Genomic DNA, 15,283 nt, shown 5'->3' with positions numbered 1-15,283 from the left:
ATTTAAATGTAAGTGCTTAGAACAGTGCCCGGCCTGTAGTTACTACTCAGTTAATATCTGTGTCTTATTCTTGCTATGACCTTGGCCTTGGTTCCCTGCTGACAGCCTCCAGTGGTGATGATCCTAGCACTTATAAAGAAGTGGAGCTGGGCTGTTTGGGGAGACTGCAGACACCCCACCCACCCCCATTTCCAGGTGACAGTGAATCCTACCTAAAGGGAACTTGCAGGGGAGCCCTAAGACTTCCCTGAACATAATTAAGTGTATTAACAGCAATTAATCTTTTTTCTATTCCTCCACCTTGTGGGAGCCTTTGTCCCCCACACCCAGTTGTACTAATGCTGTTTGTCCAGTTCCTCCCAGTTCTCACCACCCCCACAGCCAGATTCCTCCCCAAACTCTGCCTCCCCCAGCTTTCCCCAAGCTGGATTCTGGACCCTGAACCCAATTATCCATGCGTATCTGGTGTCACCTCTATTGATCTCTGCCTGCTGTTCCTCAGCTCTGGGCAAACTCAAAAAACCATGGCCTCCATACACATGGGGGTGGAGGAGTTCACCTCACAAAGAAGCAATAAAACCAGCCAGAGACCATGTTTACCCATCAAATTAACAAAGATTAAAAGGAAAAAAATCCTAATGCAGGCAAGAGTGTGGTGAGATGGGACACATACACACACTACTGTTGGACACCAACAGCGACATAATCTTTCTGAAAGCCATTTGCTTCATAACTAATCAAGAGTCTTTAAAAAGTTCTTATTATTCGATCCTGTAATTCCAGTTTCCTAGCAGGAAACTGTTCTGCTAAAAAGAGCTGCCAGAAAAATATGCACAAATTTGTTCATTACTGTAATGTTTATCACATAGAAAGGCTGGAAACATAAAGGTCCAACAATAGGAGGATGTTTAAATTTTGTCATATGCATGCAATGAAATACAACCATTAAAAATTATTCTTGGAGAATTTCATGAGGTGGAAATGTTTACAATGTAAAGTTGGGTTTAAAAAAAGGAATGTAAAAATCTGTACAGACAGTATGGGCCTAAATATGTGACATATATGCATAGAAAACAAACACACCAAAAAGTTTACAAATGATTATCTGTGGGTGGTAGAATTGAGAATTATTATTTTTTAAAAAATATTTTATTTATTTATTTATTCATTCATGAGAGACACACAGAAAGAGAGGCAGAGACATAGGCAGAGGGAGAAGCAGGTTCCATGCAGGAAGCCCGATGTGGGACTTGAACCTGGGTCTCCAGGGTCACACCCTAGGCTGAAGGCAGAAGCTTAACCGCTGGGCCACCCAGGCGTCCCTTATTTTTTTTTTTAAATTTTTATTTATTTATTCATAGAGACCGAGGGAGAGAGGCAGAGACACAGGCAGAGGGAGAAGCAGGCATCATATGGAGAGCCCCACGTGGGACTCGATCCAGGGCCTCCAGGATCACGCCCTGGGCTGCAGGCGGCTGCAGGCACGCACACACACTCGAGAGACCACAAACAGTGGAGAGGGAGAAGCAGGCTGCTCATTGTGCAGGAAGCCTGATGTGGGGCTCAATCCCAGGACCTGAGCTGAAGGCAGCCACTTAACCCATTGAGCCACCCAGGTGGCCCAGAATTGGGAATTATATTTATTTCCTTCTTTATACTTTATCTGCATTTTAAAAATTGCCTACAATCATATCCATTACTTTTATAATAAAGAGAATAGAAAAAAAAAAACCGTATCTGTAATAGGCTCCACCCTCCACCCCCAACAGACTCTCCTAGGTCTTAACCCCAAATTAAATCAGTCTTGGGATCTTTAGGAATTTTGAAGCCATTGGGCTCTCAACAATGAATAACAGAAAATTAAAGATCAGGCAGTAGGTAACCATGTAGAATGTCATCTGCGTTCTGACAAAATGCAAATTTTGACATAGTTTTAAGGGGTGGTATTTAAGCACTGAGCCAAGTCTCATTAGGATTCCCCCGAGTCAGACCTACCTACCTAACCAGCCCATAGGTGGCAATCCCTGCCCTCCACCTTACCCAGGCAAACCGGTTCACAAATCCCTTCAAGCTCCTCCCTAGTCCCATCTGCAACACACCCTCCACCCAGTACCCAGTAACCCTCCCCTATTTCAGGCCACTTGGTACGCCCTCCCTGCTAGGAAGTGTGTCCTGATTACAACAGCTACCCATCGATCTCCCCACCTACACAACACCAGCAAAAAAATCTCAGTGGGGTTCACTGTCTAGTAGAACAGTTTGGGAAATGAAGGAGTGAGTCATCCCCCTTGGCCTCCAGCGTCTTTCATGTTGGGTTCTTAATGTTTTCTTTGAGCCTCTGGGATCTTTCCTAGCTCTAAACACAGCTTCCTCTCCTCCTACCATATTCACCAGATGGTTCCTTAAATGGCCCTCCCTGAACCCCAGGGCCCCAGTCAAGTGTGCTCCTTAATTCTCTGAAGAACGCTTGCTTCTATTAGCCTCTGGCCTGCAGCCCATGCTGAGGTCAGCCTCCCCCCCGGGCCAGACTACTCTGCCCACACCGGACTGGGGAGGGAAGGCCGGCAGCCTCACCCAGATCCTCGGCCACAAGTTTCCCAAAACATCCCCTATGCCTAGATCCTTCTGGAACCACACTGCCCAGCTCCTGTGCCTCAGCTCTTCCAAGCAGCTGCCCCGTCACCCCCGACCTATCCGCCAACTGTCTAGTCACACACAGCTGTATCCACCTGTACTTATGTCTTCAAATGGTTTAGCCACGCCAACACCGAGGCCCTGGCTGGCTAGCCTCAATGCCTTTGCTGTCCTCTCCCCGGGGCTCAGTTCGCATCCCGTTTCTCAGTCTTCCCTGAGCACAGTTTGCGCCTTGGGCCTCCACGCCTTCTCTCGGGCTTTCCTCTCCCCAAAATGCCTTACCCCCGTTTCTATTGTTGTTCTGCTTCTCTGTTGAAAGTCTGTTCATTTTAGTAGCTCCCTCCTTTCTTCTACAGAAATTTTCAGTCTGACAGTTAAATGTGTGTGTAATTGTCTTTTCTACCAGGGGTGGAGGTTAGGTTCTAAACAGCTCAGAATTCTCCAGCACAGTGTTCCTTTAATTAAACGTTCTCTGTGAATTTGCCCCTCCTCTTCCTTTGGACTGGAAGGTCCTGAAGGCAGTTCCTCATTCATTTCACCCCCACTGCAGCCGGGATGAGGCATGAGGCAGGCATTTACCACAGTCTCCAGCACTGAGGGGAGAACCGATCCTGAGATCTCCCCTCGGCTAGGCAGGCAGGACCAAATTTGTTGGGAAATGGTGAGTCTTCTGTCAAACTGATTTGGCTATCAGGATTCCTGAGCTCTAGCTGATTCTGATACTAACCTGTTTCTTAGTGTGAGGATCATCTTTCTGAGCTGCTAAATGGGAACAGGACCTACATGCCTTCCCTATTCCACCAGGAACTCAAATGCAGTAACAAGGTACAACAGCTCAGGAAAAGCACAGGAGTTGAAGATGGAAGGCAAGAGGTCACTGGTGTCAAGATGGGTCAGCACACTTAGGGGCCAGGCGAGGGTCAGGAGCTCCCTTACTCAGCTTTAGTAGTGGGAGGGGAGCCCAGCAAACTAGGAAACAAGTAGAAGCAGCCCTGAAGTTTGCAGAGGTGGTGGCTGAAAAAGGAACAGCTTGGGATCCCTGGGTGGCTTAGCGGTTTAGCGCCTGCCTTCGGCCCAGGGCATGATCCTGGAGTCCTGGGATCGAGTTCCGCATCGAGTCCCGCATCGGGCTCCCTGCATGGAGCCTGCTTCTCCCTCTGCCTGTGTCTCTGCCCCCCACCTCTCATTCTGTGTCTCTCATGAATAAACAAATAAAATCTTAAAAAAAAAAAAAGGAACAGTTTGAACATTTTCCCTGCGTGTGGAACAAGTTAGTGGTTCCTTTAACAACGCAAGGGCTACTGTTATGCATTTGACTTTTTTTGTCCAAGTATTCTTTACTGGCTGCTTATGTCCAGGTGAGAGAAAGATCACCTGACTTGTCTGCTTATTATACTACATGACCTCGAACAAATTTCTGAACCCTCAAGTCTCAGTTATCTGGTCTGTAAACTGGGGACAGAGTACTTACCTTGAAGTTAGTGAGAATGAACTGAGAGGAGCCACATAACTTGTCTAGCAGTTCCTGGCAGTCCCCTGCTCTGAACAGAGGCAGCTTTGGCATAGCTCTGGCCTGCGTGTAGGCTACCAATATTGTGGGTAGGCTAGGGCAGGCCTGGGGAGGTATGATTACTCAAACTTTATAGCGAAGATTCCAAGACAGTCACAATTTCAAAGACACTCTCCTGTTTTCTCTTAAGTCGAGAAGCACTTGCCAAGTTCTGATTGGGAAAAACATGATCACTATGGAAGGCACCTTGGTGGCTACCTATTTCTCCATCAGCCCTGAGAGGCTGGGCTCAAAGCCCAGAGCTTCTCAGCCAGATACTCAGATATGCAACTGAAAGGTGGTAGAAGGAAGAAGATGCTCAGCAGTGGCTCAGGCCACCTAGAAGGTAGGAGATCCAGGTGCTACTGCCCCCTTTCTCCATCCGAGTGTATATGGGCCACTGCAGCACATTTCCACTCTAAAAGGAAAGGAGCACATTAAACCCTTCGAACTCAAGTTAAATCCTCAAGTCTTTGGATACACATTAGAATCACCTGGGGAAATTTGGATATCTTCATGTCCAGACTATATTCCAGATCAATTAGATCAGTAGGCTTTTTAAAGCTCCCTAGGTAAATTCCAAGTTACACCAAAAGTTGAGAACCACTATTCAAGATTTTTCTTTTCAAACTTGCCACATGATGATAATCACCTATATTGGCTTAAAATAGCTTCTCAGTCTCTGAAATTAGCACCATTACCGGAACATAGTATTTCTAAAACACACCTCCTTATTTTTTTTTAAGATTTTTATTTATTTATTCATGAGAGAGAGAGAGAGAGAGGCAGAGGGAGAAGCAGACTCCCTGTAGGGAGCCCAACATGGGACTCGATCCTGGGTCTCCAGGATCACGCCCTGGGCTGCAGGCGGCACTAAACTGCTGAGCCACCCGGGCTGCCCTAAAACGCACCTCTTTAATAACATACAGGGTATCTTAGTATCTTTGAAATCTGAGTGATTTTCCAATCAGTGATATTGAAGATTTTATGACACACAGAAATCAGTATCTCAGGTGATCCTCACAATTAGGCAGGTTTGAGTAAAAAACAGTTCCCTCTACTTTTTAGAGAAGCACTTTGCAAATTTTAACATCCTTAGAGTCACCTGTAATCCTGTTACAACACAGGTTCTGAATCAGAAGGTCTAGGTTAAGGCCTAAGATCCTGCATTTCTAAGAAGTTCCTAGTTGATCTGTGCTGGGCCAAGACCATTTTGTGTCACATTTTGGGTAGCAAAGTTCTGAAATGTCTTCTTCTGAGGAGGCTCCACCAGCAACTCATTTAATTAAACTGAAATAACTGGTATAGAGAAATACGACCAATGGAGAGAGTCTTCGATAGGTCTGAGAGGCAACTGCTGGACTGCACTCTAGCATTTCTCCCCAGGAAGGGGCAACTGGGATGAGGACCAGAGGGAGGGCCATCCCGACGTTTGCAAAGCCAGAGTCCAAGTTCCCAAGGAAGCAGTTTGTTATATGAGGCAACATAGATCCCCACTCTAAATGCCAGCAGAAGTTCACTCACCAACTGAAATTGGGCCTTTAGGTGGCTTTAGTGGGTTAAGGGGATGCAGTCCCATTCTCTGTACACATACCCCTTTTCCTTCATTTAGTCACCAAACCTTTACTGATGGTTCACTAACAAACCACAAGGTCTGAAGCATTCAAAGATGAATCAGATTTGGTCCCAGACCCGCAGGGGGAGGAATTCAGCCTGGGGGAAACCCATTTGTAAAGCAAAGTACAGTATGAAGTTATAAGTGCTATTAACAGAAGAAGCACATACAAAGAGATGAGCCAAGAGAAAGGATGATAAGAGCTTCCTAGTGCAGCAGTCACTGGAGGAAACATTTATAATCTTTCCAGGTAGGGCACCACCTTTAACAAAACCGCCTTTGCCAGAACCAGCCTGGTATGATGGAGAGGGTGCTCTGATGCCTTGAAGCCCTTGAAACCAAGACCCTAAAATCTGGAATCTCAGGATGGGCAGAGCTTCCTGCATTTATGTCTTTAATCTCTAGTGCTAAGATGCAAGTGAATCCCAGGAAGGGATTTTTAGGGGATCAGCCCCTCAAAAGGATGGGGCAACTCTGATCTCATTCCAGAGAGCTTCAGTTTCCCGCATCCTATCCTCCTGTGTCAGAATCCAGCAGATCATTTTCCTAGTTACATAAATACAAGTCTCTGCCCTTTGTCATACTGAGCTCTTAATTGGCTTTGCTCCGTCACATTGCTAGATATAAAGGCTACAATCCCTAGACTAAGTAGACCTCCAGCTGGGTAGGGAGTCTCGGCCAAGACAGGCAGGGTATAAGAACCTAGAGCCTGCTCCCTCACTGAGGCCCCTATAGACCAGCTTTTTAGGAGGACTACAAAAGGGATACTCATCCCATTTTATTTTTTCCTTATCTTCCATCTCACAGACAGGAAGCTCTAGAGAAGAAGCTTAAGGGCCAGAAGAAGCAGCTGAGGAGGAGACAGCAAAAAGATGGGGAGTGGAGTCAGTGCTGAGGACAAAGAACTGGCCAAGAGGTCCAAGGAGTTAGAAAAGAAGCTGCAGGAGGATGCTGACAAGGAAGCCAAGACTGTCAAGCTGCTATTGCTGGGTGAGCAAGATGGGAAGATGAGCCAGAGAAGGAGAAGGTACTGCTCCTTCCTGCTTATCCTGGATGGTAGGTGGGTCTTAGCCCACCCATGGAGAGGGGAGGGATGGCAGGTCATTTTTCCTTTCCCCATCAGGTCTTGGTCTAGGGAATCAGGGCTCTAGGGCTGAGCGCAGCCACCCCAAAGAGGTGCAGAATGCCAAAGCTACCCTGGAATTGTTCTGCTCTTCCTTGAACCAGAATTAGCGCAAGGGCTGGGGCAGACCTATCCATCTCTAAATCTAACCAAACCTAACAATTCACAGCTTGGCAAATACCGTGAACCCTAGGCTTGCAGACAGTTACCGAATCTCCAGTCAGAGCTCTGAGTCAAGGACTCAGAAGTCCTACCATATAATCAGTGCCATGTAGTCCCAGGGACAGGCTCACTGCTTTGTGCCAAGCAAACTGGTTCCTTCTCTTTGCTTCCAGTACACAATTCATATAAATTTTAGAACTAGGGAGCCTGAGGGAGGAGGAATAGAGTCTTTACGGCAGTCCTTTCCTGGCTTTCTGTTGAGTAGTTGCCCTCAGAGCCCCTGCCAGATGGGAGGTCCATCAACATGATGAGCTCCTAAGCAGATCACAGGTCTGTGCTGAAAAAAGAAAAACACTTCTATTGGTCAGAGTAAGTGGTCACAGCTGTAAATAGAACCAAGACAATGAAGAGTTTGGGACACCTGCCTTAGAGGTAAAAACTCCAATGGTAGTACAGAGGTAGGCAAGTTGGAGCAGGTGGGGTCTGTGCAGCAGCAGGTTAGCTGGCTCGGCTATTTTGAACCCATTGCACCTCCTCTTCCCCAGCTGATCTGTGAGCATACCACTGTAAGCTGGAACCAGACTCCAAGGAGCCCAAGAACCTACAGAAGGGGAAAGAGATGGCAAGGCCACTGAGAGATCTTTTAAGCCTAAGCAGCTTTCTTCCACATTCAGGATAAGCAGCTTAGAGGGAACAAGCAAGCACAGGTTAAGTGGGAGGGGGTTAACGTATCAGGGCAGTGCAGACAGGGGGAGAGGGTTGAAGGGCATATGGAGGGGGAGCGGAGTGCGAATGAGAGGATGGTAGGGCATTTTAGCCAATAAAGGAAAAAGCAAGATGATAAAAAAATAATATTTCAGTGAAATCTGCAATACTGCTCCAAGATCACTCTCCTGAGTAAAAATAGAAGAAAAGTATTAAAGGAATTCCCTTGAATCTATCAGTGGTTCTCAATGAAATTTTGCCATCACTCCCTGCACCTCCTTGGGACACTGGGAAATGTCTAGAGACGTTTTTAGTTGTCACAGTAGGAAGGGAAGAGTGCTGCTAGCCTCCAGCGGGTAGAGGCCGGGAATGCTTGCTAAACACCCTACGATGCACAGGACAGTCCCCCACAAAAAAGAATTGCCCAGCCCAAAATGTCAACAGTCCCGAGGCTGAGAAACTCTGCTTTAAATCCATACTGAATGGCCTGAGCTCAAGGTGGTCAGAAATTGAGGGCAGAAATCAACCCTATGTGTTCTCCCCTAACAAGGCTCCCAAGCAAGTTCTAGCTTGGACTTCTCACAGGCCATCTACTGGAGGGTTGGGGAGAACTGGTGGAAATCTGAAGCATAAGCATTTCTCCCTGCAGGTGCTGGTGAGTCAGGAAAGAGCACTATCGTCAAACAGATGAAGTGAGTAGGAAAAAAGCCCCAGAGGACTGAGGTAGGGTGAAGTCAGAAGAGCCCATAGAAGCATGGAGGATGAAGGGCTCTTCGGCCTCAAGGAACCCAGATGTAAAGGATATAAAGAACCTGATCTCCAATGTCCCTCATCTATATGCCCTTTTCTCCTCACTCTTCACTTTGGGACAGCCATAGGCATAGAAATTGGGTTCTCATGACCCTTTAAATCCTTCCAGATCCCCAATCCCTTAGGTCTGGTTATTCAGGTCCATTTAAGGGCTGGGTGTCTACTCCTTGCAGGATCATCCATCAGGATGGCTATTCACCAGAGGAGTGCCTGGAGTATAAGGCCATTATCTATGGGAATGTGCTGCAGTCCATTCTGGCTATCATCCGGGCCATGTCCACACTGGGTATTGACTATGCTGAACCAAGCTGTGCGGTAGGTGGTTAACAGTATGTGGTTAAGGGTGGGAGGAAAAGCTAATGAGAAGAAACAGCAGCCAACAAGCTATGAGGAAACATGGGCCAAAAAAAGTTTCATGTAACTAAATCCCACCTACTGAGTTTCCAGTTTTTACTTCAGTTCTGGAAAAGTGTGCAATCCCTACCTTACAACAAATTACAAAAATCTCCTTTCAGCTTCCTCTGCCTTTTTGTCTTATTTTACCATTTAAATTGCTCTCCTTGGGCTCCCTACCCTGGCCATGGAACTTTTACAAGCTAAATCCCTAGTTCCAGTATTGGCCTTTTCCTAAATTGGAACCACAGAGAGACCAAAGGTGATGGTTTCTTGTCTCCCATGTTGTCTATTTCATGGTCAATCTGGTTTTTAAACTTCCAACCTTACTGTAGCGGAAGACCCACATTTTGTGGCAGTACCCTTTTAGACTAAGGCTAGAAGGTAGAAACACCAAAGAGGAAGCCCCTGGAACCTCTGTTTTCCCCTAAGCATCCCAGGACTGGATAAATTACCACCTTCTATATACCCGAAGCACATTCAAAATTATCAGTGTTTTCTTAGCATCTCCATCTTAGGCTTCAGTAGCAATGCAAAATGCGTTCCTTTCAGCAGTAGTCCCAGGAGCCTCCTGGAAAGCCATTACTCCTGTGCAGTTCTCAGCCAGGTCTCTGCCTTACAGGATTCTGGGCGACAGCTCAACAACCTGGCTGACTCTATTGAGGAAGGCACCATGCCTCCCGAGCTGGTGGAGGTCATCGGGAAGTTGTGGAAGGATGGTGGGGTGCAAGCCTGCTTCGACCGAGCTGCAGAGTACCAGCTCAATGATTCAGCATCTTAGTAAGACTCTGGGGAAGGGGTGGGATGAGGCGTAAGCAACCAGGATTTCCAAGAGAAATCACACCCAGCCTAAAATTTCAGGCACTGAAAGCTGGAATCCCAAGGACTGAATTCAGCCTGGATTCCTGTTTAGGCTTGAGCAGTGTTCTACTATTCTTTGAATGTGATGCCCTTAGACGGACACTGCCATAGCTGTCACACTCTGTATTGCTTTACGCTGGCTCACTGCAGCCTACAGAACTGAAGACCCCCAAAATTCAATAGAAGGTGCTCTGTTTAGTAGCCGTCAGACTGCTGTCCTCTTCATTAATTCATACACATAGCCTGTCCTTTAGAACCATGAATGCGAAGACCGACCTGCAGTCCTGCCACATGTTCTCCCAGGAGGCGCATGATTCGTGATGACCTTTCCAGGGTGGAATTTTCTAGCTGGTAATCTAGGCTCTACTTAGGCCACTAACCAGAAACGAAAGCCTCCTTCACCCACAGCATCTCATGTCAGGGGGCCAGGGCACGGGACAGACATTTTCAGGGCAAATGAAAGGAAGTCGGTCAGGGGATTGAAAAGAAGCAACTTTGCAAGGCTGGTTCCAAAATGGTAAGGTACACAGATGCACGTCAAGTCTACCTCTAACAATGTGGTCTCTATCCTAGATGGGCAGGAACTTTGCAGTCAAACAGACTTGGATTCAACCCCTCTTCTGTCACCTAATTCTGTAGTACAGTGATCATCTACCACCCACAGAGCACTACTCACCAAGGCCAAGGCACCACCAGGTGCACTAGGTACACCATCTCATTTGGTCTGCCCAGTGAACCTTTGAGATACAGTAATTATTAGTCCCATTTATAGATGAAAAACTGAGGTTCAGAGAGATTAATTAATTTGCCCAAAGTCATATTGATAGATGGCAGCAGCTGGATTTGAATCCAGTTCTATTTGACCACTAAGCTGAAGGCTTTTTAGAATATATCACAATGCCTCTTGGCCTTGGACAAGTCATTTAACTGTTCTGAATTTTCCTTCATCTGTAAAACGGGATATGAAATTAGGAAAGTGTATGAGGTTAAATGACCATTTAAAGGTGCAAATGCCTGACATACAGTAGGCACTTGTCAGTTTTCCTTCCCTTTTTCTGTCATCTCACTTCATATTGCCTTCCTGTCTTTTTAAATTTTTTTTATGGTAACTGTCAAACATATAAGAAAGCAGAATATAGTGAATCACCTGGCTTCAACAGTTAACAACTCATGGCCATGCTTGTTTCATTGTACTTTCATCTCCCACTGGATTATTTTGAACGAAGTCCCAAATATCCAAATATCCTATCATTACACCCTAAAAATTTCATTATGGATCTCAAAAAAAAAAAAAAAAAGAGGCCCGTTAAAAAAAAATTGTAACATAATCATCACACCTGAATATTTAATAATTCCTTAATATCATCAAATATCCAAGCAAGTGCTCATTTAAGTTTCCCCAGTTATCTCAAATGTTTGCTCCCCAACTTGATTCAGGATATAAATTAGGTTGATACACTGCACCAACTGACACCTCTTAATGTCTCTGATGTCTTTTAGTCTATTCTTAGGTCTTCACGGAACTTTTGGCACCCATTTAAACCACCAAATCTCACTGAGGGTCTAGAAAACCTTGTAGTCATGCAAAACTTAAGGAAAAATTACCTGAGTTGACTTATATGGGCTAGAACCCCATGCCTCTCAGCCCATCCCACACTCCCTTTCATAAGGACACAAGGGGATCTGAAGGGAAGAACCCTAGGTTTAACAATATGGATTCTAGTCTTGATTCCATCACCGAGTTAGTTGTGTAGCTTTGGGTAAGACCCTCTACCTTTCTTGGCAGTGGCTGTGGAAAGTTTAATGTCATCAATTCCAAGCTCTCTTCTCTAGCTACCTGAACCAATTAGACCGGATTACAGCCCCTGACTACCTCCCTAATGAGCAAGATGTGCTTCGATCCAGAGTCAAAACAACTGGCATCATTGAGACCAAGTTTTCTGTCAAAGACTTGAATTTCAGGTGAGTACACAGTTCCCTAGGGCACTGCAGATACACACATGGCTCCTGGGGACACCTCAGATACCAAAAAAGGGCAAGGGCATGCTTCTTGGCCTTTACTAAAGCCCAATCTGAATGACTATCCTATTTCTCCCCCTTTCCCATCTCACTGCCAAATGGCCCCAAAGTGGCCACCTCTCTAGAGCATGTGCTGTTTTTTTCCCTCAGGATGTTTGACGTGGGAGGGCAAAGATCAGAGAGAAAGAAGTGGATACACTGCTTTGAGGGAGTCACTTGCATCATTTTCTGTGCAGCCCTCAGTGCCTATGATATGGTGCTAGTGGAAGACGACGAAGTAGTAAGTGGCCTTTGCACCAAGCAACTTTTGAGAGTTCCCCCGTGATCCTTCCTCTAAGCTTTATGTCACCAATTCTTCAACTTGGCTGCTTTCAAGACAGTCTAGCAGTCCTCTAGCACACAATTCAACGTCTCAGGCAGTAATTCTAGAAAAAACTCCTTTACAGGTTCCAGGTTAGCACTTTAGAGCTCCAAATTTACTGAGTGAGCTTGGTCTCAGATTTAGACATCCAATAATCACTTGGACATCACAGAGCTTACAAGAGGAACTGAGTATTAAGGGGACAAGGAAACACAACTGGATTCGCAAAGCACAGGAGTTACACTTAGGACTTTCCCAGGCTGCCTACGGAAATAAAGGATAGGAGATGAAAATGATAGAGCAGAAAAATAACGTATGATGTGTATCTTTGTGCAACATGATAGAGGGGTTGGACTAACCTCACTTGGAAGCCTAAATATGTACTGTCAACAGGACTAAGGAGAAACTGGCAAACCAGATTTCTCACATGCCACTTAAATTGGCAGGTGGAAGACTACCTGAGGCTGAGTCTCTTGAGCCCGCAGAGCTTAATCTGCATGCCAAGTGTCAGCCCAGCCAATTACCTTTGGAGTTTGAGACAGGGTATCAGGCATGGAAAAATGCTAATGGAGGCCCAGCTCACCGATTCAGGTGAGCTTTTCAAACAAAGCTACTACACTACTACAAAGCTACTACACTCCCATCTCTTGCTTCAGTTCTCCCTTCTCCCTGGTAGTTCAAGTTCACATTAGAGCTCTAAGAATTTGAGCTCTAGCCAAATTTGATTTTTTCAAGATCTCTTCTGTCTTTAACCCAAAGTCTATGAGGTTTTAAGGGATTCTGCAGGAGTATTAGCAATGACAAAAGCCACAAAAAGTTGATTTCTTTAATTAGATGAAAAGATTGAGCACAAGTCAACTGACAGAATACTTCAAACCCTCAAGGCCTGCTCCTTGAAAATAGGCTGGTCTGGGGCACTTGGCAACACCTAGACTCTCAGATACACAGCACCACTCCTCACTCACTCAAAGTTCCAATCACATGAGGAAATAAGACAGAAGTACTTGTGGTGCAGCACTGAGAAATTCTCTGGCCTTTACCATTTGACACCAAGGCAATAGTCCCTATTATGTTCCTGCCCAAACTGAGATCCAGGACTCTTTAACAGAAGCCTATCAAAATCATCCTGGAGACACAAATGGGAACATGATAACTCAAGCCTAGTTTCAACCCTGTATCAGCAGGACTTACAGATGTCGAAGTCCCTCACAGTACCCCAGCAGCCTAAGATCAGCGTAACAGTTACTGTACACTTATACGCCAACCACTGTCATGGACACTACATACTTGATCTCATTGAACTTCCATAATAACCCTAAGAGATAGGGAAACTGAAATTCAGAAAAGCTCAGTAATCTGTCCCAATGACAGAAAGAGGATTAGAAGAGCAGCTATATCTCTTTGGTTCTATCCCACCCACCAAAAGGAGATAAGCTGTTCCCCAACATCCCTCTTACATTCAGAGCACTAATCTCTCCAAGGGGAAGAACAGGAAGTAGACACTACCCTGTTAGCTCAGTCTGAAATCTCTGATGGTGTTTCCTCCTACTAGAATCGTATGCATGAGTCATTGCACCTCTTCAACAGCATATGTAACCACAAGTTCTTTGCGGCCACTTCTATTGTCCTCTTTCTCAACAAGAAGGACCTCTTTGAGGAAAAAATCAAGAAAGTCCATCTCAGCATTTGTTTTCCAGAGTATGATGGTAAGTCTCAAGCCCTGGAGACAACGGTAATGCTTGCTTGGTAATGACTGGTGATTGCCTCATTTCCTATACCAAAGATACATAAAGGAACCTGTCTTTAAGAAGTACTAAGTGTATAACTCCTTTGCTTGGCTGGGTTGATGATCCCTTATCCCTTAATACTCAGTTCCTCTTATGAGCTTTGTGATGTCCAAGTGATACTTGGATGTCTAATCTGAGAAACCTGGGTATTTGGTCATAGGTTTAAATTCAGATGCCCCTGGAACAGAACAGATGTCAGATGCAGGAGAGCCACTGACTGTTCAAAGGATATCTACCAGAAATCAAGGGTGGGGACACAAAGATCCCTCTCCTCAATTTTGTTGTTCAACTCAAGTGATAAACACCGGAGTGCAAAAGAGGAGAGGATCCTCCCTCCAAAAACAGGCCCCCAACTGCAGCTGTCCAATACATTTTGAGGGTCAAATTGGTCACCTAAAAAGTAAGTACGTAGCTAAGAAGGGTTAATTTATCCCACTTCTTCACTATTTTTTCTGGAAAACCAGGAAACAACTCTTTTGAAGATGCAGGGAATTACATCAAGAGTCAGTTCCTTGACCTCAACATGCGAAAAGATGTCAAAGAAATCTACAGTCACATGACATGTGCTACAGACACACAGAATGTCAAATTTGTATTTGATGCAGTTACAGATATTATCATCAAAGAAAATCTCAAGGACTGCGGGCTCTTCTAATCCTCATCACTCCTCTTGGAACATCCATAAACAGGCTTGGAATCTGGCTAATTTCAAGCAGAAAAATCATAGGTCAGCATACCATGGCATGAAGAAAGATTCCATTCTCCCTTAGAGATGGACTTCTACATGATTGCAACTGTGTCCCATACATTCTTTTTTTTTTTTTAATTTTTTTAAAATTTATTTATGATAGCTACAGAGAGAGAGAGAGAGAGAGGCAGAGACACAGGCAGAGGGAGAAGCAGGCTCCATGCACCGGGAGCCCGACGTGGGATTCGATCCCGGGTCTCCAGGATCGCGCCCTGGGCCAAAGGCAGGTGCCAAACCGATGCGCCACCCAGGGATCCCTCCCATACATTCTTTTCAAAGTGGGATAGCTAGTGCAGTTTAAAGAACACAAGGCCAGAAGTCAAAGACCCAGTATAACTTACTAAAAGGTATAAATATTTCATTTCTCTGAGCCTTGAGTCACTCATCTATAAATGAAGATAACTTCTCTAATACTTCACAGGGTTACTCTAATGATCACAAACATAAAATGAAGGGAAGGAACATAAAAGCTGTGTGGTTAGAGTCACAGAAAGAAATCCTATATAAAAGCAGCCA

General features: G+C 45.3%; 1 protein-coding gene across 1 annotated transcript; it reads left to right on the top strand.

The window, feature by feature from the left end:
• Positions 1-792: 792 nt before the first annotated feature.
• GNAT2 (G protein subunit alpha transducin 2) lies at positions 793-14,853 on the top strand. The gene is made up of 8 exons (XM_055340792.1): positions 793-6,788; positions 8,438-8,480; positions 8,772-8,913; positions 9,614-9,771; positions 11,686-11,814; positions 12,022-12,151; positions 13,785-13,938; positions 14,484-14,853. The coding sequence occupies exons 1-8, from the start codon at positions 6,671-6,673 to the stop codon at positions 14,672-14,674; spliced, it is 1,065 nt and encodes a 354-aa protein (XP_055196767.1). The 5' UTR covers positions 793-6,670; the 3' UTR covers positions 14,675-14,853.
• Positions 14,854-15,283: the final 430 nt, after the last annotated feature.

Source organism: Nyctereutes procyonoides, unplaced genomic scaffold (assembly GCF_905146905.1).
Source record: "Nyctereutes procyonoides isolate TBG_1078 unplaced genomic scaffold, NYPRO_anot_genome, whole genome shotgun sequence".
Taxonomy (NCBI): domain Eukaryota; kingdom Metazoa; phylum Chordata; class Mammalia; order Carnivora; family Canidae; genus Nyctereutes; species Nyctereutes procyonoides.
This window is presented reverse-complemented; position numbering and strand designations above follow the sequence as displayed.